Here is a 25,336-nt window from a genome sequence, read left to right as displayed (position 1 = left end):
GTGTGAGAGAGTGTGTGAGTGTATAGAGCGAATTGTTCATTTTAATTAACAAGGACTTTCTGATCCTCTGGGGGGTGGGTGCATTCAGGGCACCACAGATAACACCCAGGCACAGGCCTGCCCCAAAGCTGCTGACAGTCCAAAACAGATGATCAAATAATAACAAAAATAGTAATGGCTCCCACATTCCAAGCCTGTGCTTCTGGGGCTCAGCACGTGAGAGGTATTCTGTGTTTCTCAAGTGAATGAATGAGTGAGTACATCTTTCTTTCTTTCTTTTTTTTTTTGAATACATCTTTCTGAAGGCAGTGAGTCCGCTCCAGTTGCTGGAGGGAAGGCAAAACAGGCAGAAGGGACCGAACATGCAAAGGCCTGGAGGAGGGGAAATGGCAGCCCTGCCTGGGAAGCAGTGGAAGGAGCTGAGCTGAGTGTGGGGAGAGCTGGGGGTGGGCGTGAACGGGAATCTTGAGTGAGAAGCTGAGGAGCTGTTCCTGCCGGTGCTGGGGAGCCGTAGCCAGATTCGGAGTGGGAGAGGGAGGGGGCAAGATCTAAGGAAGGCATCAAGGGTCTGGTCTGGGCCTGCCTTGGCCTCCCAGAGTTTCCGAAAGAAAGACAGCCCGGGTCCATCTCGCCCCTGTGAGCCGGATCCACCTCGCCCCTGTGAGCCGGATCCACAGGGGCAGGTGAGATGACAGAGGGAAACAGAGACATAGAGGAGGAGATAGAGAGAGAGGGAGAGATACAGAGAAAAGGATACCGAGAAAGTCTGAGAGAAAAAGACCCTAAGAGATGGGGAGACAGAGAGAGGGAAATGGAGACAGACACAAAGAGACAGAGAGATGGAGAGAGACACAGAAACAAAAAAGAGATGGAGAGAGACACAGAGACAAAAGAGATGGAGAGAGACACAGAGACAACAGAGATGAGAGAGACACAGAGACAAAAAAGAGATAGAGAGAGACACAGAGACAAAAGAGATGGAGAGACATACAGAGACAAAAGAGATGGAGAGAGACAGAGACAGTCAGTGAAAGAGAGACAGAGGGAGATGATGAGGCAGACACTGGTCAGACAGGTGGGAGTAATCCAGGGAGTCCCCCAGGGGTGGTAGCAGATGGGATGGGGTCCTAACCCCCTAATACCCGGAGGGACCCAGAGGGGAGAAGAAGGGAGGACAGGAGCCCCCTCACCCCACCACACCCCTACTCTGCACCCACCCACAAGCCCTCTTCAGCCCGCCCAACCACAGATGGGGAAACAGACCAGCCGGCAGGCCGCCCTCATCCTCCTGGGCCGGTGCTGCACCCGCTCGCCCACGCAGGACCTGTGTCACCAGGTTAAAAACAGAAACGGGTCGGGCCTTTTTTTTTTTTTTTTTTTTTTCCTTTGAGAAAATCCTAGACCCAAATAAGGCGAGGGCTGTGGGGAGGCCGGTGAGCTGGCCAAGTCCTCCTGAGCAAGCAAGCAAGTGGCGGCTGGCCCAGCCGGCCTGAGCTTGGGCCTCCTCCAAGACTCGCCCCGCAGCAGGGCGGCGCACCCCGGGGAGCCTATAAGGCCCTCTCCACCGCCCTTGCCGCTCACTCGATCCCGCAGCCAAAGCCCTAGCCGCAGCCCTTCCTGCGCCTACGCCCCCCACTGCCCAGCCATGGAGGCCATCAAGAAGAAGATGCAGATGCTGAAGCTGGACAAGGAGAACGCCATCGACCGGGCCGAGCAGGCGGAGTCGGATAAGAAAGCTGCTGAGGAGAAGTGCAAGCAGGTGACGGACGTGCCTCTGCTGGGCTGCGCCGGGCAGCCCAGCACCCTCTCTGAGCTGGCGAGATTCTGGGGCCGACGGTGGGGGTCTGGGAAATCTTGGTACTCAGAGGTTGGGGGAGAGACATGGGGTGATGCTCTGGCTGAGAAAGAGTGATGTCTCATCTTCCCTGGAGGGGTCCCTGGGCTGGGAGAGAGGGGGCCAACTGGACCCACTCCCAGCAAAGCCAGTGGGAGCAAAGCGAATGAGAGAGAGACTAAGAAAGCGTGTGAGAAAGAGAGCGGTGTTTGTGTGGGCTGGTTGTGTGTGTGCAAATGTGAGGGTGTGCGGATGTGTGTTGGGGTGAAGGTATCAGTGTTGGGGGGTATCCTAGAGGGGGTGGTTTGGGGATGCTGTGTGTGTGAAAGGTATTTGTGTGTGTCTGAGCATTTGTGTGTCCACATGTGTTGCGTGTGTGTTTCAGCTCTCTGGAGGGGTGAAGGTGACTGAGAATGTGTGTGCAGAGGGAAGCCTGCGCGTGCAATTGTTGGAAAGTGGGTGTGGAAGAGTGTGGCTATGTTTGTGAGTCTGCGTGTGTTGATGGTGGTATCAGCATGGGTTTGGGTGTATGGGGGAGAGGCTAGCTGTGTGTGTGCTTGCGCAAAAGCTGACATGACATTAATGGAATGTGCGGGTGTCAGGGTGAGTGTGTGTGTGTGTGTGTTAAGGTGACTGTGTGTTTGGGCTGGCGTGTGTGCGTGTGTGTCAGGGTATGTGTGTGCCTGTTGGGGTATCTGTGTGAGTGTGGGTGACCCGGTGCCCGTGTCAGGGCACACTCAGGTGTGACTGTGCGTGACAGCCCGAGGAGAGTGGCCAAGTGTGGGTGCATGGTGGGGCCGGCTGTGACCGACTGCAGGAGCAGCTGAGTGAGGGGCTGGGGGCTGGGGTGGGTAGAGATTTGAGGGTGAACCTGAGAATCTCAATGTGTCTCTATGCATCTGGGGAGCCCTTGCTGTGAGCCTGGCAGGGGAAGGCGGGGGTACCTGTGGAAGGCAGAGGCCCCGGACCCAGAGCTTTGGGGACAAGGTTCCCAGGAGGCCCCGGCAACCGGGACACATCAGAGAGCTAATGGAAGTGTCCTGGGCTGGGCAGTCCCAAGGTCGTGGCTTGGGACAGAGCAGAAGTCAGTTGTCTGTGTCTGGGTGGCCAGAGCCGCCAGTGAGAGGAGGGAAGGGGGTCCTGAGCCCTCCCGCAGTGCCCTGCCCCACACGGCTCATCTGCACCCTTGGGGTCAACTGCCAAGCCCTCAGGAGCATCAGGGTCTCGAATAAGCCCCAGGAGGCGCTTAGGACGGTGCCACCAAGTGCCCAGCCCTGCCCATCCCAGGCGTCAGCCCAGCTCAGCAGGTAACAGTGCAGGCTCTGAGCTCAGGCTGGCCTTGTTCATAGCTTAGTCACTGAGCACCCTGGAGCAAACACCTTCACCTCTCTGTGCCTCGGTGGCTACAGGTGTGAAATGGGGAAGTGAAAGTGGCGCCTCCCCCACCACCATGGGAGGACGAGGGGTGACTAGGCAGGTGGAGCCCTTGGCCTGGTACCCGGCAGAGTGTAAGCACTCAATAAACTGGATTGTTTCCTGCCCTGCCCTACCTCCCCTTTGGGCCTCCCCATCCCCCAGTGTCCCGGGGCTGCCCTAGGCGCCTGTGACACATCCGCACAGGACAGCCCCACCCCAGTTCTCCCTGCCACAAACTCTCCTCCTCCCTCCCTGGCAAACACAAACACCCATCCTGGGCCGGCCCTGAGCTGCCGGCTTCCATCCATCATTTAGCCCTTACCAAGAGGGACTTAGCTAGGAATTCAGAAAGAAGCAATTTTATGGCTCTAATTTGCACTAAGGTGTGAGTGACTGATAAAGCACACTCTACCAAGGCGCACACAAGTTCAAAAGGGAAGGCTTCTCAAAGCATCCAGCCAGCTGCATGGCCAAGGAGGCAGGGACAGGTTCTCTGGTCTCCAGCTGGATTTTCATTCTGTTCTTTTTTTTTTCCACAAAACTGCCCACTGGGGTGGACTTGTGCTCAAATCCAGGCCAGATCATCTTCTAGCTCTGTAACTCAGGGCACATTGCTGCCCCTCTCTGAGCCCTCAGTGCTCTTATCTGAGAAATGGGGGCAAACAATGCCTTCTGATGGCAGGGCACCCAAGATTCCAGAGGTCCAAAGCAGGAGCCTGAGCCCCATAGAGCAGATGGCCAGTTCTGCCTGGGACAAAGGCAGGAGATCGTGAAAGACTCAACTTATCTGGACTGCCTTGTGCTTCAGGAGGCCAGAGAGCATGGGTCCTAGGCCAGCCTGACCCTCAGGGAACCTGCAGCAAAGTCCCAATTCCAAGCCCTCTCTCTCCAGTATGGGAATGGGACCAGGAGGCCCAGCCTGCCCACTTCCTGCCCGCTCCCCTCCCAGGGCAGTGACATCCGCCCCAACTGGCCTTTGACCCCACATCCTGCCTCAGCCCTGCCCAAAGGCCCCATTTGCAGGGACTATGGTACGCAGCCCCTGACCCTCCTAGCCAAAGTTTTACAGGCAGGGAAACTGAGGGCCCAAGAAGGAAGCGACTTGAGGGAGACCTTGCAGAGTCAGTGCAAGGCTCAGCCCCCCGGCAAGGCACCACACACCCGTACACACTTTGTGTGTGGAATTCAGACAGAGGGAAAGGAACCCGATCTGTGTCAATTTTATTTATTTTTCAGACCCAGCTCCAACCACTGAGGGGTTTGCAGTTGTGTCATTGATTCATTCTGCAAACTTCCCCTGGGGTTCTGTGGTGAACATCAGGCCCAGTCCCATACTGGATAATGCTGGAGCCCAGAGTGACCTCAGCCCCAGGCCTGTCTCACAAGGAGCCCCAGGCTGGGGGAGACAGAGCCAAACATGGAGGGACACCCCCTGCCTCAGGGGTCAGGGTTTGGCGAGAGGGTGGGACAGGGACTGGGGGCCCAGGGCAGCAGTGCAGGCCACCCAGGGGAGGGGGCTGGGTGTGGAGGGTCAGTGGGAGGAGGGCGTGATGGGCAGTGGGCACAGTATAGCCTACCAGTCAAGCAAATCAGTTTTGGAATCAGTCTGACAAGGGTTCCAATGCCCTATCCGTATGGCGTTGGGCAGGTCCCTTTCTTGTTTAGGGACTCAGTTTACCCTTCTGTGACACGAGGCTTCAGTGGGACGGTATTTGTAATGTGCCTGGCACATTCTAACTGCTTCATAGGCCTCTGCCTACCTTATTACAGTCCCCACTCCTTGTTGTCCAAACATTGCCAGAAAAAGTCGTCAGAAACAATCTTGACACCCAAATGAGCCCAATGCTGCAGAACCTGCCCTCACTTTTTCATGTTAAAAGAGCATTGTGCCTGGCACACAGTTGGCACCTAGGAAATGCTGTACCACACAGATCTGGAAGGAAGTCAGGTGGACGCTGGGTCAGGCTGACCTGTCTTTAAGGAAATTGGCTCATTTTCTCCGTGAAAGTGGAAGTTCAAAAGCAGCTGCCAGGGCGCTCAGAGACCACCACGTCAAGGCTTCCATTTTGCAGATGAGGAGACTGAGGCCAGAAAAGGGGACGGGGTCATACAGCTGGGATTTGGAGTCAGGCTTCCGGGCTCCTTGCCTAGAGGTCAAGTCAGGGTTGGTGGACCCTGTCTTAGGCCGGAGCTGCAGCCACCCTCCTCCTCCTCTGATTCCCCCACCCTCTTTTCCATTCCCCAGCTCAGCGGTAGGACACTCAGTAGCCCTGGAAATGAGAGGCTGCGTGGGAGGTTGGGATAGCAGCCCTTTTAAGAATTTGCACACACGCACGCATGCACACACACACACACACACAGAACCTGGCACATTTTGCACATTGTCTCAGGAGTGAACATGAGCAAGTCAGGGAGGGATGCAGAAAAGCAGGCCTGTTATGAGGGCCTGTTCAGATGTGGGTTCAAATCCTGTTCTGTGTGATCCAGGGAAAGTCACTCCACCTCTCTGGGCTTTCTGCTGTGAGGAGGAAGCAGGAAGAGGATGCAGGGCCCATGGGGGCTGCTTGCCCACCTTGGGAGCATGAACAGGACCAGGGGTCAAACCACCTGAGACATAAAGTCAGATCAAAGCCTGATCTGGACTGACCGCCCCAGCCCAGAGTTACTGCAGGGGAGGGAGGCGCACAGAGGGAGGGAGGGAGGGTGACAGAGAAAGCTTTCTGAGCTGACCCTTGACTGGTGTGGTGGGGGGTGATGGAGAGGTGAAGGGGTCTGTGGTTTGTACCCCATAGACCTGACCTTCTCAAACTGGGGGTGCCAGGAGGGTGGCAAGACTCTTGGGATAAACAAAAGAGGACTGAAAATGTGGGGAATGCAGGGGACACTTTTATTAAAACGAACGCAAGCCAGATTGCAAGAATTTAAAAGATTTAACCTGAGTCTTCCAAGAAAGTGATCTTTAAGGAGTAGCTCTCTTCTAGTAAGCCCCCAAAGTCCAGGAGTGGGGGGCGGGGGTGGGGATTGAGCCTGTCAACCCTTCAGGGTATTTTGTGAGACCCACTCTCTTGGGCAATAGGGAACCATGGCAGGTTCTAGACAGAGGGAGGGTAAACATACTTAGGAAGCTCCTCTGGCTGCCAGTGTTGGGAAGGCTGAGGGTAGGGGGATGGTCCAGGCCCAGAGTATGAGACTCCCCTGAGCAGGCTGCAAAATTCAACGCGTGTTTGTAGGAAACGTGTCGGGACTTGTTTCCCAAAAGCTGTGATCCATTCTGCAAGAGTATTGGGGGACTCCAAAAAAGATAAGCACAGCTGGTCCCAGGATAAGGAAAGGATGTGAAAGTCGTATTAACAGGTATGAGTGGTGCGTTTATTGAGTGGTGCGTGACATTGTTATCCCTGTTTTACAGATGAGGAAACCTGGACTCCTATGAATGCGGGGGACGCCCCTGCGCCGCAGGGACGTGGCCCCCAGGCTGATGTGTCCCCCTATCTGTCCCCAGGTAGAGGAGGAGCTGACGCAGCTCCAGAAGAAGCTGAAGGGGACGGAGGATGAGCTGGACAAATACTCCGAGGACCTGCAGGACGCGCAGGAGAAGCTGGAGCTGACGGAGAAGAAAGCCTCCGACGTACGTGCCCAGTAATGGGGGCGCCCGCGGCAGGGCCGGACAGGAGCCCCGGGGCCGGGCGGGCGGGAAGCGCTGGAGGAAGAGGAGGAGGAGGAAGAGGAAGAGGAGAAGGCGGTGCCTCCCGGCGCTTTCTCCAAATAAGTCCCGAAAGGGGGCACTTTCCAGCAGCTGCGGCCAGCGGTGCCGACGTCAGGCCCTCCCCCAGCGGTGCTGACGTCGGCTGCCCGGCCGGGTGACCTCATCGCCCCGACAGCGGCCGGGCCGGGGGCGGGGAGAGGCGGGGGCGGCCCTGGCGCAGGCAAAGGCTCTGGGGCCGGGGTGCGGCTGCTGCAGCTCTCGCCAGAGCCGAGCCGAGACAAGCGCCCGCCGCTGCCCGCCGCCCGCTGCCCGCTGCGTGCGCCTCCGCGCCATGGCTGGCCTCAACTCCCTGGAGGCGGTGAAACGCAAGATCCAGGCCCTGCAGCAGCAGGCGGATGAGGCGGAGGACCGCGCGCAGGGCCTGCAGCGGGAGCTGGACGGCGAGCGCGAGCGGCGAGAGAAAGTGAGAGCCTGCGCGCCGGCTCCTGCACCCCCGGCCCCGGCGCGCCCTCCTTTCTTCCCTTATCCCGGCGCCGCCCGCTTCCCGCGCTCCCTGCCCGCCCGCCGCTGTCGCCCCCCCATTATCGCCCCCATTATCCCACCTTTGCACCCTCGGGCCCCGGCGCTCCCGATCGCGGACCCGCAACCTGGGACCCTCTGCTGAGACCCATTCCTCCATCGCCATGCTCCTTCCCTGGCCTGGGACAGGGGAGGGGGCGCCGCATCCGGGTCGGGCGGGGCCGGCCGAGCGGGAAATGGGGGGATGGGACGGAAGGGGGGTGTACGCGATCCTGGAGTGGGGAGATGGGGTAGGGGGCACCCTGCTGCCTTCCGACTCGCCGCTGGCGCCGGGGTCCGGGCGGGGGAGGGCGGGGAGCTGCTACTCCACCTAGGAGCGGGAAGTGAGAGTGAAAAGGTTGAGCTTCCATTGTCTGGGGTTGGACAGGCCGAAACCGGGAGTGGAGCTGGCGTCGCACTTTCTCGCCTCTTCCGAGGTTTCCCGATTCCTGCCGAACTTTCCCAGCTGTTCCCAGGGGCGCGGCGGCGACGTGTCTGCTCCAGACAGGGAGCGGAAGTTCAGTCCCGAGCCGCCGGCCTTTCCCTCCCCAGCTGGTCCCTGCGGGAACGCGGGCCACGGAACCCGCCTTCCCCTAGAAGACCCTTGGAATGTTAGCACTGGGCCCCCGACCCAAGATCGTTTTGTGTGCGGCCGCTGCAAGTTGCGGGGCTTGAGGCAGATAATGGCGCTGAATGAGGAGGGGGCCTCACCGCCCTCTCTCCGTCCCCTGATTGCCCCTTGGGACGGGACAGGTGGTGGCCACCAGTGGGGCTGGAGAGAGATCTGTATTCCAATCCCATCTCATACCACTTGGTGTACTTAACTGCTAGGAGCGTGTCTCCATCTATAAAGTAAGGATGACAATAATGCTGACCCCAAGGATAGTTGGGAGGGTCTCAGGAGTAAAACCTCCCTACATGGCAACTGGCACATAGTACGAGCTCTATTCCTGGACTTTTTTCTCCCCTCGTTCTACCCCTAGAGGAGCTCACAGCCTAGTGGGGGGTCAAGGGGAGTCAGACAAATAAGGCTGATTAACATTGCGGGCGGGGTGTGTCTGCGTTCTGTTATGGGAGCATGACAGAAGCAGACAACCAGTGGGGTAGGCTTCAAAATGGAGGTTGAGCAGTCTTACAGAATAAATAAGAGTTTTCTGGGACAAGAGACTGTGCAAAGACTCAGAGGAAAGAAAGTTGGGGGAGAGGGTGGAAGCCCAGGGTCCCTGAAAGCTGGAGTGCTGGGACTCAGGGTGGGAACCCCAAAAGTGGAAAAAGAGCCCAACCAGATGGAACTGCCATGTGTACTGACAGGTCTGGGGAAGAGCCCCCCAGACTGTTTCCCCGCTGGCCAGAGTCAAAGCGTTTAATCCTGTAAGGGCTGGTCTGGCGTGAAGAGGCCTCAGAAACCTGGTGTAAGCCTCCAACAGTAGCCAGTTTGGCCTCTTTCGCACACGTAACCTGCATAACCCTCCCTCTGATCTCATCCCAAGTCATCTCTGGAGGACAATTACTTCTGCTTAAAAATGGCCCTCAGCTGTGAGCCAAGACTTAGGAGTGGGACAGTCCAGTATGGGAGGAGACATGTTTTTGGAAAGTTTCGAACTTCTTAAAAAGTTCACTTTTCAAAGCACGCTTCTCTTGATCCGAAAAGGGGAAAAGCCTTAAGAAGTTTCCTGGGCAAAAGGAATTGAGCCCAGGGGGGAAGGGGGGGGCCACTTTTTCAGTCTCTTGTAGAGAAAGCCAAGAGCCGGCGTGTGGCAGACTTCTGGGTCTGCCTCCCAACAGCTGGTTTCGTTTAGATTTTTGTGTGATTAACCGACATCTTCCTGTTCCTTTGCCACATGTATCTAGCAAGCCTCTTTTACCTTATAAGGGAAATCCTTTGTAGCATGTAGAAGCTTTGATTGCAGGAAGGGGTGGAACCGAAAATGACTAGCAGTGACTAGCAGTTTTTCAAAAATACATATGTATGTATGTATGTACGTATATGAATGTATCTCAGAACTGTTTCGATTCCAGATAGTTGAAAATGTGCCAAAAGCTTGGTTGTCAGGATTCAGAATCCCCCACGTAAAGAGGCGCTCTTTTTTTTTTTTTTTAAGACTACTCATGAATCAAGCACCTCTGCATGATCTAAAACGTCAGTTCCTTGACTACTAATGGGTATGAGGTTTCTTTTTGGGGTGACAAAACGTTTGGAATTAGATAATGGTGTTGGTTGCACAATTTTGTGAGTGTACTAAAAAACGTGGGGCGGGGGGGGGAAGTCAATTCCTGCCCCAGTTGCTGAAGGAGTTAAGATTCATATAATTTAAAAAGAATACAAAGCACCCACTCGTTGGAAGGAGTGGGTGACATTTCTTAAAATGGTTCATCAGTGGTTTAAATGGATTCTCCAAACTGATGTTTCAGAGGAAGTTGCGATCAGAAACACCTGTGGGAGCTTCTGCTGCCTCTGCTGCTAGGACTCTGGAGCTAAGAAAAGTTTCCTGACTCTGTGCTTTTCAGCAACTCTGGCCTCATTCTATTACTCCACTGATTTTTTTTTTAAATTAATTAATTAATTTATTTATGGCTGTGTTGGGTCTTCGTTGCTGTGCTAGGGCTTTCTCTAGTTGTGGCAAGCGGGGGCCACTCTTCATCGCGGTGCGCGGGCCTCTCACTATCGCGGCCTCTCTTGTTGCGGAGCACAGGCTCCAGACGCGCAGGCTCAGTAATTGTGGCTCACGGGCCCAGTTGCCCCGCGGCATGTGGGATCTTCCCAGACCAGGGCTCGAACCCGTGTCCCCTGCATTGGCAGGCAGATTCTCATCTACTGCGCCACCAGGGAAGCCCTACTCCACTGATTTTTACAGCCTTCCCCAATTCGGAGATTCTTTATTTATCTTGTTATGAAGAAGCCAGGGTAGCTTTATATTTCTCCCGTCGGTTGAGCTCCATTTTACCAATTCTCAATATTCCTAAGTGTGTGGCCTCGAAGCCCCCGCAGGACTCAGAGCACAGGTTCGGCAAGGGAAGAACCCTGGACTGGGGCTCAAGAAGCCGTTTCCTACCAGCCCTGTGACACTGAACCAAACTACTTCACCTCACTGGATCTCTCAGTTTCCCCAGCTGTAAAATGGGTGATATGTGAGGATTAGATGAGGTGAAACCATGGCAGTAAGAGCTGCACTTTGTGGGACTTCCCAAATGCCAGATGCAATGCCATACCCTTCCTTTACAGTCCCCACAGAGGTGTGAGGCAAGCAGGCCCTGGGATAGGGAGGCTCAGAGCAAGCCGTGAAACGACCTGCCCAATGCCACATGGCTATAAACTGGCAGAGCGGGGATTCTGACCCAGCACATTGTGATCCTGGAGTTCTTGCTTTTATGCACGCCACCATATTACCTTCCTTGTAGGTGAAAACACCTTGAAAAGCCACTAACAACATTCTGACATCTCTCCCATGCCTGTAACCAAGTTTTCTTTCCTTTCCTTTCTTGTATCTTTTGGCCCCAACATCTCTCAGCCAGGCTTGGTTAAGGATGGTGTTCCAACTGGGCTGCCCCCAGCCTGCCTCCCAACTGTATGGCCAACATGTAACTGAGGCGTCCAGATTCTTGCATTTGTCTTGCCATTCAGGTGGCTGGGAGCAGACCTTATATGACAGGGTGAGCCGGTCACTGGTGGCCTTGCTCTCTAGAAATACCATGGAGAGGCCAGCACCGTCCTCTTGGAACATACCGCTTACTTATCTCTCTCTCCTGTATTGACTTGACAGACTGTCCTATTGTGGTGGATGTTTGCTGACATCTGGGGGAAAGATCATATGGAAAATTCACATTCTCCAGATGAGACAGAGTGTGAATTCCTTATCACCTGGATTCCTGGGTGGGCTTTGGCAGGGGAAGCGGGTTAGCTGGGGGAAAGGGCACTGTGTGAGTGGAGGGCTCCTGCTGCTAGCTGACCTGTTTCCTTCTTAACCTGGCTGCACCTCTGACCTCCCTAGGCTGAAGGTGATGTGGCAGCTCTCAATCGACGCATCCAGCTCGTTGAGGAGGAGTTGGACAGGGCTCAGGAACGACTGGCCACAGCCCTGCAGAAGCTGGAGGAGGCAGAAAAGGCTGCAGATGAGAGTGAGAGGTAAGGACGCTTTGAACCCAGTGGCATTAGCGTTTGCTTCTGGAAAACGGGGATCGTGTTGTAGAGCGGACCTCCCAGAGCTGGGGTGAGAGTAAATGAGATCACACAGACATGCACGTGCGCACATACGTACAAATGCGTATAGTTTGTACGTAGGTGCAACGCCTTGTAAACCATCATGCTGTATGTAGAGGCATTTGATGTGGTGGTTCCAAAGGAAAACTAACAACAGGCAGAAGAAGGCAAAAAATGGGCACATATAAGATTGCAACTGCAACTGTCATTGGCAATCAGTTTGCAGAGCGGTGCTTCTCACATTCTCCCTGAAAGTCCCTGTGCATCTCATCATCAGTGTTCTCAAGACATCAGTTTCCAGGGTGATGTGAGAAGGCGGGGGATGAAAATTTGGAATGGGCCATCTACATAGATGATCGTTAGCAGTGCTTCAGGCTTTGGGCTACTGGACAGCTGTATGTCAGGGACATGCACAAACCAGTCCCATTAATATATTTGCCACTGACAGAGCTACGCTGCCTCCAGAAGGGTACTGTGTCCTCCGGAGTGGGCAAGTTCTCTGGCACGCCTTGGCGCAGGCTCTGGAGGACTGAGGGCAGATTGTGTAATTCACAGAAGCAGCTGTCTCTGTGTGGTGGTAAATGGGTTCCTTGTGTGGTCATGGTGTGGGCTGGCCCATTGGTCCTCGTGTATCTGCCACAACATCACAACAGAATTCTCACCGGACCCATCCACCATAGTTTTCTGGTATATACTCCTCCCAAGGGTTCATTCCCGATTGTACTGTTGTGACCATACACTGGAGATGCAGAACCAACTGGGGAATCTTGGAGATTGACTTTTCGAGTTGCCCAAGTGGGAAATTTCTTCCCGTGCAGTGGAATAGCCCTACCCAGGGCACAGGTCCCTGCTTCAGCCACTTAATAGAGGGAGAGGGTGGCAGCTCAGGGCAGTCACAAGGAAGTGTGAAGGATCCAGTCACAAGTTGCTCATGGCTGTGCCTGGGGCCTAGATTAGCTGCTACCCTTGTTCACAGTCAGACCAGCCTGGCCAGATGTCTCACTTCTGTGACCTCCCCAAGGCAAACCAAGAGAGCCTGGGAAGGCCCCTCACTTATTGGTATCACGTTACCAGAGGCCTTTGATGGCACCCCTGTTAGAGACTGCTGTTTAGGTAGAAAGAATTTTATACTTGGGAGATGGAGAATCTAGATTTAAGTTCTTCCAAAAAGCCACTGCCATTTACTATGTGGCCCTGGACAAGTCACTTTGATCTCTCCACTACTGCAGAGGGTTTTCCAAGCTTGATGATCTTGAGGATTGGTACAGGCATGGAGAGTGTTTTGATAGTCAGCTGAGAATGGTAGTGATAGTCCAAATGAAAGTATTTATTAGAAGTATATGGTGGGGGTGGGGGTGGTGTGATGAATTGGGAGATTGGGATTGACATATATACACTAATATGTATTAAATGGATAACCAATAAGAACCTGCTGTATAAAAAAATTAAATGATTCAAAAATTCAAAAAAAAAAAGAAGTATATGGTCCTCTGCTGTGGGCAGGCACGACACACATCGATACATTATCCTGCACTGGCCTCTTCTTTGGAAGTATCTGATCTTACCTTGTCCACCCCAAGCAGTGCAGGCTAGAGTGAGCTCCATTTCATGGTCAAAAGTTGTAGGAGACTTCCAGCCGTTCCCAGGACGCTGTCCTTTCCAAAGTGGATTTCAGTTCAGTATCCACTTCAGTTCAGGCCTTCCTCACCCATCACTCTGTGGGTACCTGCCTCTTACCTGGTCTTCCCACTGCAGTCCATCCATCATTCTGGTTTCCACTCACTCCTGCTTTTGAAATGCTCCCTGTGGTTCCACGTCCCCTTGGCATAAAACACTTAGTGTGTCACTCAAGCAGCCTATGGTCCAGCCACCCTGACCTCCCTGCCATATTCTTTCATTCCTCTGGGGCTTTCTTGTACAGCTCTGTCTCACTGAAGAATACCTTTCTCCTTCTTGTTCATTTGTGGACTCTCTTCTGGAAAGTGCCTCGTCTCACACACACACACACACACACACACACACACACACACACACCCCTTCGCTGCAGCAGAATTCATCATTCCAACAGCCAAGCTGGGCCCAGACCTCCGATCACATCGTGGTAACTGCTGGCGTACAAGTCCCCCATGTTACTAGTTAGTGAGAGACTCTATAGGATGGGAGCATGGACTCTGGAGCCACATCACCAGAGTTTGAATCCCAGCTCTGCCACTTACTGGCTGTGTAACCTTAAGCAAGTTACTTGCTTAACTGAGCCTCTCTATGCCTGTTTCTTCCTCTATGAAATGGGGATAATGTACCTACTTTGGGGGCGGGGGTTGTGAAGTTTGAGGCACTTAGTGCCTGGCATTTGGCAAAGATGAAGTGAATGTGAGCAGCTGTACAATTTCCTGTTTGGAGTATGGTTCTTGGTAGATGTCAGAGAAGTGTTCAGATGAGCAGATGCATGGAGGTGTGTGATGAGGCGGTAATGTATGGAAGTAATGACGAGGTTTGCTCCTTGCAGAGGAATGAAGGTGATAGAAAACCGGGCAATGAAAGATGAGGAGAAGATGGAGATTCAGGAGATGCAGCTCAAAGAGGCCAAGCACATTGCTGAGGAGGCTGACCGCAAATACGAGGAGGTGAGTGGGGGTGAGTGGGGCTGGTAGATGGCAGCAGCAGGAAGTGGGGAGGAAATGGATCTGTGATAGGGAGAACCCTGGGGCCGCCTAAAGGAAGTTCTTGGTCAGCTCAGCTGTCCTTCTGTGTCCACATCTGTTTTCCTAAGACAGCCACTTGGCTAGGAAACCATATCTTCCACGATGCCAAAAGTCCTGGGAAATTCTGTGACACTCAGACAAGTGGGGACTTAGACTTAATGGGGAAACCAAGGGATCAGATCCCTTTTTTGTCCTGCAGCTTGGTGTTAGGCTAAAATGGGGAATTGTGGTCCCCAGTCGTGGGTCTTCAGACCATGAAAGCTCAGTTGCTCCTTCTGCCTGCCCTCATGGTCCCATCTCTTCCTTCACTTCCCGGGGCCTGAGGGAGAGAATTTAGATTTTCTCCGGGACTGTCTGGGTCGGTGCAGCAGAAAGCCCCACGTTGCAGACGGTCTGGGCGTGGCCTTGCTGTCTGCACGGGGGAGGGCATCGAACTAGACGTGGCTCTTAGGGGTCAGTCCTGGTCGATCCTTCCTGTCTCTGCAGGTAGCTCGTAAGTTGGTCATCCTGGAGGGCGAGCTGGAGAGGGCGGAGGAGCGTGCCGAGGTGTCTGAACTGTGAGTGGCAGAGCAAGGCTGAGTGGCGCCCAGCTCAGCTCCGGGGCGGGGGTGGAGCTGGGAGGGAGTCGGTTGTGTTGGGAATGGATACCGGCCAGGGCCTCTGGTCAAGTGGACAGGCATCTGAGACTCATTGCTCAGTGCCTCCTCTTTGCCTCCATGGCTGACAAAGAATGATGGGCGACTGTTTGTTCTTACTGCCCTGGGCAGTGCTGCCCATGTGTTGACTCTTCCCACAAAGGTATTGGGAAAGATGAGTGAGACAGGCAGTAGCAGAGAAACCCAGAAGTCCCATTTTCCCAGAGAGGATCCTTCAGGAGGCTGTGCCTTCTTAAGGGAACACTCAGGGCAGGGTGCCATGTCGGTGTTTAAATGCCTTGTTCTTGATGTCATTGTTTGATTGGGACACATTCCTGGGGGGAAAGGTGAGAAGCTTGACCAGAATCCCCACAACCTCCCCACCAGAAAACCAAAAAGCCTCCCCCCTCGGACTTGGGTGAGGAATCCAGCTCCCCGGAGCATTCCTGCTGTGCTGAGAGAGATCTGGTTTCGAAAATCCGCTCCAAGCTTGCTTCCTGGAGTGTCCGGTGTAAACTCTGATTGCTCCCAGCCTCCATCTCATTCTTAAACACCTTCCGGAGTCAGCCTCATCAATCATAGATTTCACAAGTCCCTGTTGCCTCAGACTTGGCAGGAGCCCAGGAGTGCTTTACAAACCTTCCAAATACTCCTCGGCCTGCCGCGCCTTTGCCTGGCATGATAGGGTTTTGATAAACACACAGCACTGTGTCTCAGAAAAAGCCATTAACATTTCCCCCCCCCCCGGCCCCGCATTCCTTCTGGGGGCCCCTGGAAGTGCGATTCCTCCTTTTGAAAACTTCTTTTAGGGGAATTGCCTGATGTAAGATAAGACACAAAAATCCCTTGTCTTTGGGCAGAAAATGTGGTGACCTGGAAGAAGAACTCAAGAATGTCACTAACAACCTGAAGTCGCTAGAGGCTGCATCCGAAAAGGTTGGTGGTTGGCTTGAGCTGGAGGGTGATTTGCCGGACTTTCTTCTTTTCTTCCCCCAACGTACGCAGGAGCGTGCTAGCATATCAGGGATCTGACCTGTATTTGCTAACAGTAGCTTTGGTGCCCAGCAGCCAGGTTTTTCCCCTACAGAGAGAGGTGTCCAGTGGCTAGATTTCCCCCTTTTAAGATGGGGTCTTAGCACCATCTTTTATCTCTACCTCCCGGAAGGTGGAGATGGAATGAGATTGGGACCTGGTCAGGCTCCTCTTAGGGAGATCTGAGCATCATCACATAAATACAGAGCCTACAGAGCCTCACTCTCAACTGAATCCCTGGGTTCCTCCAGAAATACTTTCTAGAAGGTCGAGCGACAATCAGAGGTGGAATTGGGCTTTTTTAGTTGAAACAGTACCCAAAGCAGTCATTACAGGAGAGAGCATTAGGAGCAACGTACACGCTCTTCCACGGCCTTCTTCCCACCACCCCACCCCCCGCCAACCCCTGCGGCTGAGTTCTGCATCCTCATCTCTTCCCCATTCTCCCTCCTCCTACTCCCCTCCAGTTGCATTGAACTTCAGTTTCACAAACATTCCATGTTGGTCACCTTCAATGCTTTGAACCTGCTGTCCACTCAGCCTGGGGTGGCCTTCCCTTTGCTCTCTGCTTGGCAACCCCCTATTCATCCTTTAGGCCCCTGCATGAGAGGCCCTCCTTGATTGCTCATCTAGGTTAGGTGTTTCTCAGCTGTGTAGCCCCACCTACTTCTTTTCCTATCATGATGGTTGATCACATTTATCAAAATTAATTGCATGCCTTCCTTGCTAGATTGTAGGTTTTAAGGACAGGGACTATGTCTTGTTTAGAGCTGTGTCATTAGTCCTAGCGTTGTGCCTGGCGTATATCTCATACTAGGATAGTTGGTGAATAAATGCAGACCACATGTGTATGCCAGATGCTGCCCTGGTCACGGGGAGAGATGCTACAGTGATGGTACAGCTTCTGCTCTTGAAGATCTCGAAGTCTAGCTGAGTAGAGGGGTTGAAAAAGTAACAAAGTGCTGTGGGGCTTCAACAGAGGGACTTCGCAAAGTTGGGAAAGGTGTCACGAGGAGGTGACGTTAGAAAAGACCGTAGAGCGGGATGCTGGCCAGGAGCTCAAATTCCAGAGTCAGGTTCCAGTCATGGCTTGGTCACTTCGTAGCCATGTGACCCTAGACAAATTAGCTAACCTCTCTGTTACTCTTTACTCTTCTGTAAATTGGGATTGATGATATCTAGCAACATAGCAGGCAGTTAATGAAGGTTCGCTACTATTCATCTGAGACGAGCCCTGAAAGACAAACATAACTTCTGACAGATAGTAATGAGGAATGGAACATTCCATGCTGGGGGGCCCAGTCGTAGTCAAGGGCTGGAGACCAGAGAATACTCAGAATAGGGTTAGGAAGTGGCCAGCACCTTGGGGAAGCTGGTGGGAAGTGGGGTTGGAAACATAAGTTAGGCCAGCTGCTGTGGAGGGCCTTGAGTAGCCTATTTCCATTCAGTCATCTGCACCATCTTCATCACATGTGTATCCTGAGTTATCAGCTCAGGTCTTGAGATCAATACCATTCCAGAGGGATCTCCCCCAGATTCTCTGAGTTTTGCACACATTTCTTCTGCCTGGGAAGGTGCCTGTCTCCACTTCTTAGGCAGGTTCATAGCTTCAAGCACACACTTTTCTCCGAGGAAGAGGGAACATGCATTCTTCTGTGCTTTTTTCCCTTCCTTTTTTAAAAGCAGTGTTTTGGTCTCTCCCACAGTATTCTGAAAAGGAGGATAAATATGAAGAAGAAATTAAACTTCTGTCTGACAAACTGAAAGAGGTACGTGTGATTTCCACCCAACTAGTTCAGGTTTCTCCTGCGGCTGGTCTTAAAGCAGTCATAGTGACTCCTTTCTTCTGCCCTAGGCTGAGACCCGTGCCGAATTTGCAGAGAGAACAGTTGCAAAACTGGAAAAGACAATTGATGACCTGGAAGGTATGAAATTACCATATAATTATGTTTGCTCTGCCTCCCTCTACACGACACGTCCCCAGACAGTTGGAGGGAATCTGGAAAGGCTGATTTGGGCTTTGTCCACTTTAGGATAGCAAAGTGCAGAGTGATGTCACATGTGGAAGTCTGGAGCCCTGGAATGGAACGGTGCAAATCAAATTCAGACTAGGGTCGCCATTTTTCAAGAACTAACATATTTCTGCTTAATTAGCTCCACATGTGAGTATAGAGACCCAAATATGGCTGATTCTTTTCAAGTCTTTAGAATTTCCTTTAATTTGCTCATTTCTGACACGCCTTGCATTTTTTAAATGCCTTGCATTTTTACAGAAGCTCTCTCCCAGAGAGTGCAAAGCTTATCACAGTATGAGAAAATGGAAATTTAGAGACCGCGGAGACCTGAATTAAGACTCCAGTCTGTGAGTCTGGTGCCCACATATCCCAGAATTTCTTGAAGAGTTCCATCTTTAAAAAAAATTGTCCCACGTTCTTCATGAAATAACCCAGAAATTCCAGAATCTTGGGGTTCAAACGAAATCTCCCAAACTGCCTGTCCCACCCAGAAAGGGTACAGAACTCACTCCTCATACCATGTGTCCCAGTGTTTGATTTAGGAAGTGAGGTTTCCATATAAGGGAAAATGCCCCATTCCAAAGTATAGCCTTTGGACTGGATGACATCATTGAAAGTCAGAAATAACCTGGGGTGGGAGACTGGTGGGGAGAAGCTCTAGCCATTTGTAGTCACCACTCTTTTTAAAGGTTCATTATGGCTAACCCCCTGCAGAACTTCACACCACTTAGAAATCACTCCATAGATCTTTTGTTTTCTCTTTTGTGTTACACAGGACACAACTTTCTCCTAGTTCATGCTTTGTTTTCTCACTTTTTTTTTTCTTCCTCTCATTGCTCATGTGTGGCACTCCATTCCGACCCTCGCGTTCTGTACCCTGTACCTCTTCTTCTGAACTCTCTCCCTGGGGACCTCCGCCCTCTAGATGAGCTATATGCTCAGAAGCTCAAGTACAAAGCTATCAGCGAGGAGCTGGACCATGCTCTCGATGACATGACCTCTCTCTAAGAGGCGGCTGGGGTGCTGCCCTCTGTCCTAGCAATACTGAAGTCTGCCTTCTCACTGTGGTGCCTATACCCCTGTGGGCTTCTAGAAGCTAGAAGCTCCAGTTTCCTGCCTCCTGGTTTGACCTTTCAAGCCTTCTTCTGCTGTGTCTGTGACTGTGACCGAAATAAAGACAGGCAGTCCTCACCTTCATGCCCTCTCATTTTCATTTTCTCCACTTGCCGCTTTTGAGCCGTAGCTATGAGGCCCTTGACCATGACTGCAACCAAAAGTGAGTGGTTCAAATGAAGAGCTCGTTTCAAAAAGAAAATTATGCCCACATGATTCTTTTCTGACAATGTAAAAACAAAAGCCAACTTGGCCTGAGCTCTCAAATGTATTAGCTAACTGTATCTGCATGCCAATAGCAGTTTTTCCTTAAATAGAAATTATGTTGAATGGAGACTCATCCAACCTCTTGAGCAGCTTAACAGAGTCGGCAGAACTTGCAAACACCAGCAGGCTTATCGCTAAAAAGAGGCTACCTTTGGATGGGGCTTCATCTGTGGATTCAAATAGCGGCAATGGCATTTTGGTCTCCTTAGTCCTCCTTTTCTCATGTTTTCTCTGTGATGTACTCGGACAGTGGTGCCTGGGGTTCCCTATGTCTTCACTGTTCACGGAACACCTCTCCAGCTCCCAGTCCTGGGAGGAAGTTCACCAGTGAAGCTCACCTCTATACCCTGCCCTTAGAAAACAACTATACAAGGGATTAAAGGGCATCCCATTAACAGGGAATGGAACAGGGCTGCTGGAATGCCAAACAAAGGAAGTGAGGTGACTCTTTCCTGAGTTCCAAACGAAGTTGCCTGAGATGCTAACATCTATCTCCCCTCATACTTGAGTTAACTAGAACCAGGAACCTTGGTTTAGTGAGAGCTCATAAAGTTTGCGTGTGGGTGTTAAAAGGTCACACCTATGGTGACCAAAAGCTCATCAGTTTTCCCAAGAGAATCCAAATTTTAAATAGTCTGTCTGGTTCTCCCCTGCACCCCACTGCTGCCACCACCTTAAATTGTCCCAGAAACACTGACATTTTGATGTCCAAGCCGTCTTCCAGGCTGCCCCCTGAACCTGAAAATGGCATGAAAAGCACCAGTTAGATCATTAATTTTTGGTCACTATAGCTTGTTATTCCTCATCCAGTAATTTTTTATTTAGGTGGGAACCTCTGTCACAATTCTTTATATTCAGTCCTCCAAAATACATCTTCCCTAAACTACTCATGCCCTTCTACCTCCAACCTTTCTCTGTTCCTAACTGCTGTCCACCCTGAACTTCTGCATAAACCACTCCCCTCACATATTGCTATACATATGCCCCTGGAAAGATTAAACTGTGTAGGGGTAGGTGTTCTTTGTTTGCTCTCTCTGCATATCTGTTCCTGGGATTTTTCCAGACATATGTAGCCTCCACCCTTTGAAATCACTGCAGCCCTGTCTATCCAGTCATTCTGCATAACTAAGCACCTAGGTGGAACTTCATTTAGCGATTAGGGCTGTGGAGATCTACTTCTACCTGTTGACAGCGTGGGGGCCTGTCACATTCTCAAGGGCAATTAACACTTTAGGGGAAAGTTAGTCTCAGACCTAATGACAAAGTAGATGCCAGGGAATCCAAGTGGCAAGGTGTGAAGTGAGGTCGGGATTTGGAGTTGGGAAACCTGGGTTTACATCCCAGCTCTACCATTTTAGCTGTGCAACCCTGAACAAGCTGCTTAGCTTTTTTGCAAAAACAAAAGTGATAGCTCAGTTGCTGAGGATTAAATGAGGTAATGGAGAAATTGGTTCACACATAGTAGGCCCTTAGTTACTTCTGTTAATCCAGACTGGACAGGCCCAAGTAACTGTCCTCTGAGAGAATCCTCCCAGATCATAGTCACTAGATTAGATTTTTTAAAAGTGCCACATCAAATGAAAGGTTCAGTAGTTTTAGTTGAAAGGCTGCCATCTTTTGCAGTCATTTTTATTCTTTCTGAAAATTTCCAAGCTGATCATATCACATTTTATGAGGCATTTTGCTTTCCTCTGGTATTTTAATAAGTCTTGGGCTAGTCCTTATCAGCCATCACTCACTGCAAACCAGTTCTCTCTCATGCTCTGTCATGCCCAGCCCTAGATGGCATCTTAGATTTTTGGGTTTTGTTGGGTTTTTTTTTTTATTTGTTTCATCAGCTCAATTACTTAATAATGTACCTATAGTCTGGCTTAAATTTCAATCATGTTGCATTTACCTGCAGTTTGACTACACTGTTATGGACACATAGAAACAATAACACAATTATGCCTGGAATTTAAACAGCCATTCCCAGAAGCTCCAAAGGAAAGATGGGTTACAGGATTATCTTTCCCTACCATAAGCTCAAGGATTAATTAACCAGCACTAGGGAGAAAATGTATTAAGTCATCCATATCTTAGACTAAAACCTGTGTAGCATTTCATAAGTTCTGAAGCATTTCTCATTTATTCCTCATAATAACCCCCATGCCACACAATGGTATTATTATCCCCATTTGATAGATGGGGAAACTGAAACCTAGAAAGGTTAAATGGCTTACTTCATTGGCCCAACTGGGGCTTAAATCCAGGTGTTCTGACTCTAAGATTGCCAGATTTATCATATTAAAATATAGGACACCCAGTTAAATTTGAATATCAGATAGGCAATGAATAAATTTTTAGCATAAGTATATCTCAAGCAAAATTTGGGATACACTTGTGTTAAAAAATTTATTCGTTGTTTACCTGAACTTCAAATTTAACTGAGCACCTGTATTTTATTTTGCAACCCTATCCGGCTCCCAAACTTGGCATTTAGTGTCTACTAGTCCCTGGTGTTCTGCTATAATTAAAATGCAGAGTACTTTCTCTGCTCTTTCACTCTGGCAATGTGGACTTTAGAAACCTTTTTTTTTTTTTTTACCTTTAACAAAGATGCTTATTAATTTATTTTTCCCTCATTCTTAATTCTCACCAGAAAAGCTTGCCCAGGCCAAAGAAGAGAATGTGGGCTTACATCAGACACTGGATCAGACACTAAACGAACTAAACTGTATATAACCAAAACAGAAGAGTCTTGTTCCAAAAGAAACTCCAGAGCTCCGTGTCTTTCTCTTCTCTTGTAAGAAGTTTCTTTTGTTATTGCCTCTTCGCTTTGCTGGAAATGTCAAGCAAATTATGAACACATGACCAAATATTTTGTATCAGAGAAGCTTTGAGCACCAGTTAAATCTATTCCTTCCTTTTTCCAAATGGCACCAGCTTTTTCAGCTCTATTTTTATCCTTAAATTGCATTTATTCCTAAGGTAGGCAGGGTATTTCATATTGAGCATACTCTTTTAAGACTGAGGGCATTTGGTTCCTGGGAGAATAGACAACCTCACACTTTCAAAACACAGATTCCGATATCTAGTCATGGGTCAATTTTAAAAGGTTGAAGAATATCCACCATCGGTCACACTATAGGAGGCCAGGGACCGTCACATTAAAATGGGTGGGGATTTTCCATCCAGAGCAAAAAAGGGGGGTGGGGGTGGGATTACTATGGGAAGTCATAAACCAGAGAGGTTAACCTAATCATCCTGGCTCTTTTCCACACTCCACCGTGCAGGACAAACATCCTCTGAGCAGTCAGCATGAGAATGCTTGGAAAAGAGCCATAATAATTACCCAGATGTTTTCGGAATAGATCCTTGATATGCTCTTCTATATGCTTCTTTCACTCTAAAGTTGTTCTCTGAGGAGCTGATGTCTTATTCCAATAATGACCCAAGCTTATCTGCTCCGATATGAGGCCATCCACTCAGCAGGAATGAATGTTGTAGAATGCAGTCCTATTCAGAGAAGCGGTATCAAAAACACTGCTAGCATCAATAGTTGAGTAAGACTGTTTTTCTATAAACAAATATTGGGCAGAATGGCCCTCTCTGACAGCAAAGTAAAGATGAAAAGGTGATCGGCCCAACTTCATCTCCTCTATACTCCAGGGACTGGCAAATTGGAGATTTACTTATCTGGAATTTTAATTCCTTCTTCAGGACAAAGTTAATCAAAGACCAAGAAACTCCTGATTAAACTGGATATGGAGTACTTTGTAGACAGGGCTGCACATTTTGTCTTTGTTAGATTTCTGCTTTCTCAGTTAACATCTCAGAGCTGAAACATTCCACGTTCCCCAGCAGTGTGGGAGCCAACTCAAGTTTACAATTCTGACTAAAAATTACCCTGCTTCTAGTTTATCCAAATCCTCTGCCCCTCACTCCTATTTATTAAGCATCACACTACCCAGGAGATACACTAGCAAACTGTGCAACTGAATAAAACCCACACTTTTCATTTAGATTCTTGCAACTGTATCATATGTAATAGTATCACTTTTTCTACATTTTGGTCAAATAAATTTTTACATAAACTACAATTTGTGTGAATTTTAGAGTGTGTGGGGACATAACACAGCATTATGGTTTGACAAATGTAAATGGGATAGAAAGGAAAGATAACTGTACCAAGAACTCAGCAAATGTTATTTATTTGCTGTCTACCATGACTACCTGATATAAGGATTATGATCTCTATATTACAGGTGAGAGCTCTTTGCCTTAGTAACTCAAAGCTCCTGTCCTTTGTTATTCCCAATCCTGCCTGAGCCAGACTAAAAGAATGTGAAAGATTTTAATAGACAAGATAGGAGCAGGAAAGATGGTCCCTATCACTTGAGTCAGGAAAGCATAAGGCCTGCCTGGATAAGGTTTTCTCTGTGTGACATATATAAAGGAAAGAAGTAGGAAAGCTGGAAGGTAGGCGGGGTCCACATTGATGAGAGCCTGAACTTAATTTGGTCCGGAGTGGAGAGCCACTGATCAATAATCAATAAATAAAAGAGGGCTTCCCTGGTGGCGCAGTGGTTGAGAATCTGCCTGCCAATGCAGGGGACACGGGTTCGAGCCCAGGTCTGGGAAGATCCTACATGCCGCAGAGCAACTAGGCCCGTGAGCCACAACTACTGAGCCTGCGCGTCTGGAGCCTATGCCCCGCAACAAGAGAGGCCGCGACAGTGAGAGGCCCACGCACCGCGATGAAGAGTGGCCCCCGCTTGCCGCAACTAGAGAAAGCCCTCGCACAGAAACGAAGACCCAACACAGCCAAAAATAAATAAATAAATTTTAAAATAAATAAAAAAATAAAAGAAATAAATTAGGAAAATCCACTTAGCATTCATTGCCAGGAAGGACTAGAGTGGGGGTAGACTAGAGGCAGGAAGATCAGTTAGAAAGGTATTTCAGTTAATCCAGGACAGTGCTTGCCCGATTGGAATAAGAAGAAGTGATCTGAAGGAAAGTAATCTTTAGACTTGGCTTACTGGATGGCAGGAACTTAAAGAAGAAAGTGTCAAAGGTGACTGCAGTTTCACTACCTGAATTGCTTTGAGATCTGCCTTAAGATCTGATTTTGGGGAAGGGGGTTAAGGAATCAAAAAGAAATGAAAGCCTTTAAGACATGAATGCAGTATGCAAACAATTTTTTTGTTACCAAGTACAATTAAAAACATTTCCTTCATTTTAATTCAACATTTAGCTGACACTGTGAGCTTGTTTAGGTGGGAGAGGCAGGGAATGTCGATGAATAAAGTATAATGCCCTCCTCTAAGTGCCCTACCACTGCTAGATTGAAGTTCCTCCTCTCCCTCCTCCCCACCCCCTTGGGCTGTAATCTAATGTCAGTATACTGTTTTAGTCATCCTGGTGCCTCAGCACCTATTATAAGTATTTAACGTTTGTTAAACTGACATGTCTCAGCTCTTGGGGAGTTCCCAATCCCATGAAGGGTGGGTGGGACAAAAGGTGAGGTTAGGACCAGATTGTGAGGAATATATCCTGCCAATAGACCATGGATGGATATTGGATAAATGTTTTAGACTAAGCTCACTGCAGGGTGGAATCTGGATTAGAGAACGATCAGGGAGAGCAGTGGAGAGATGTGATGATCCGACAGGCAAAAGAAATAGAAGAGCAAGGGACTTCCCCGGGGGTGCAGTGCTTAAGAATCCGCCTGCCAAGGCAGGGGACACGGGTTTGACCCCTGGTCCGGGAAGATCTCACATGCCACAGACCAACTAAGCCCGTGTGCCACACCTACTGAGCCCACGTGCCACTACTGAGCCTGCGCTCTAGAGCCCACAAGTCACAACTACTGAGC

At 50.3% G+C, this 25,336-nt stretch overlaps 1 protein-coding gene across 2 annotated transcripts; it reads left to right on the top strand.

The window, feature by feature from the left end:
• The first annotated feature begins 1,576 nt into the window (after window positions 1-1,576).
• On the top strand, window positions 1,577-23,558 carry TPM4 (tropomyosin 4). 2 transcript variants are annotated; one of them, XM_061190307.1, is made up of 9 exons: window positions 1,577-1,759; window positions 6,753-6,878; window positions 11,504-11,637; window positions 14,219-14,336; window positions 14,901-14,971; window positions 15,910-15,985; window positions 17,788-17,850; window positions 17,937-18,006; window positions 22,118-23,558. In XM_061190307.1, the coding sequence occupies exons 1-9, from the start codon at window positions 1,646-1,648 to the stop codon at window positions 22,198-22,200; spliced, it is 855 nt and encodes a 284-aa protein (XP_061046290.1). In that variant the 5' UTR covers window positions 1,577-1,645; the 3' UTR covers window positions 22,201-23,558. The 2 variants fall into 2 exon arrangements, with proteins under 2 accessions (XP_061046290.1, XP_061046291.1); XM_061190308.1 differs by lacking the exons at window positions 1,577-1,759; window positions 6,753-6,878 and adding an exon at window positions 7,128-7,419.
• The last annotated feature ends 1,778 nt before the right edge of the window (window positions 23,559-25,336 follow it).

Source organism: Eubalaena glacialis, chromosome 4, assembly GCF_028564815.1.
Source record: "Eubalaena glacialis isolate mEubGla1 chromosome 4, mEubGla1.1.hap2.+ XY, whole genome shotgun sequence".
Classification (NCBI taxonomy): Eukaryota; Metazoa; Chordata; class Mammalia; order Artiodactyla; family Balaenidae; genus Eubalaena; species Eubalaena glacialis.
The sequence above is the reverse complement of the archived record's forward strand: the minus strand, read 5'-3'. Positions and strand labels throughout refer to the sequence as shown.

Coding starts and splice junctions, on each gene's coding strand:
- TPM4 (XM_061190307.1), top strand. CDS start 1,646: ATGGAGGCCATCAAGAAGAAGATGCAGATGCTGAAGCTGGACAAGGAG. Junction 14,972..15,909: donor CGTGCCGAGGTGTCTGAACT/GTGAGTGGCAGA, acceptor GTCTTTGGGCAG/AAAATGTGGTGACCTGGAAG. Junction 18,007..22,117: donor GACAATTGATGACCTGGAAG/GTATGAAATTAC, acceptor AATTCTCACCAG/AAAAGCTTGCCCAGGCCAAA.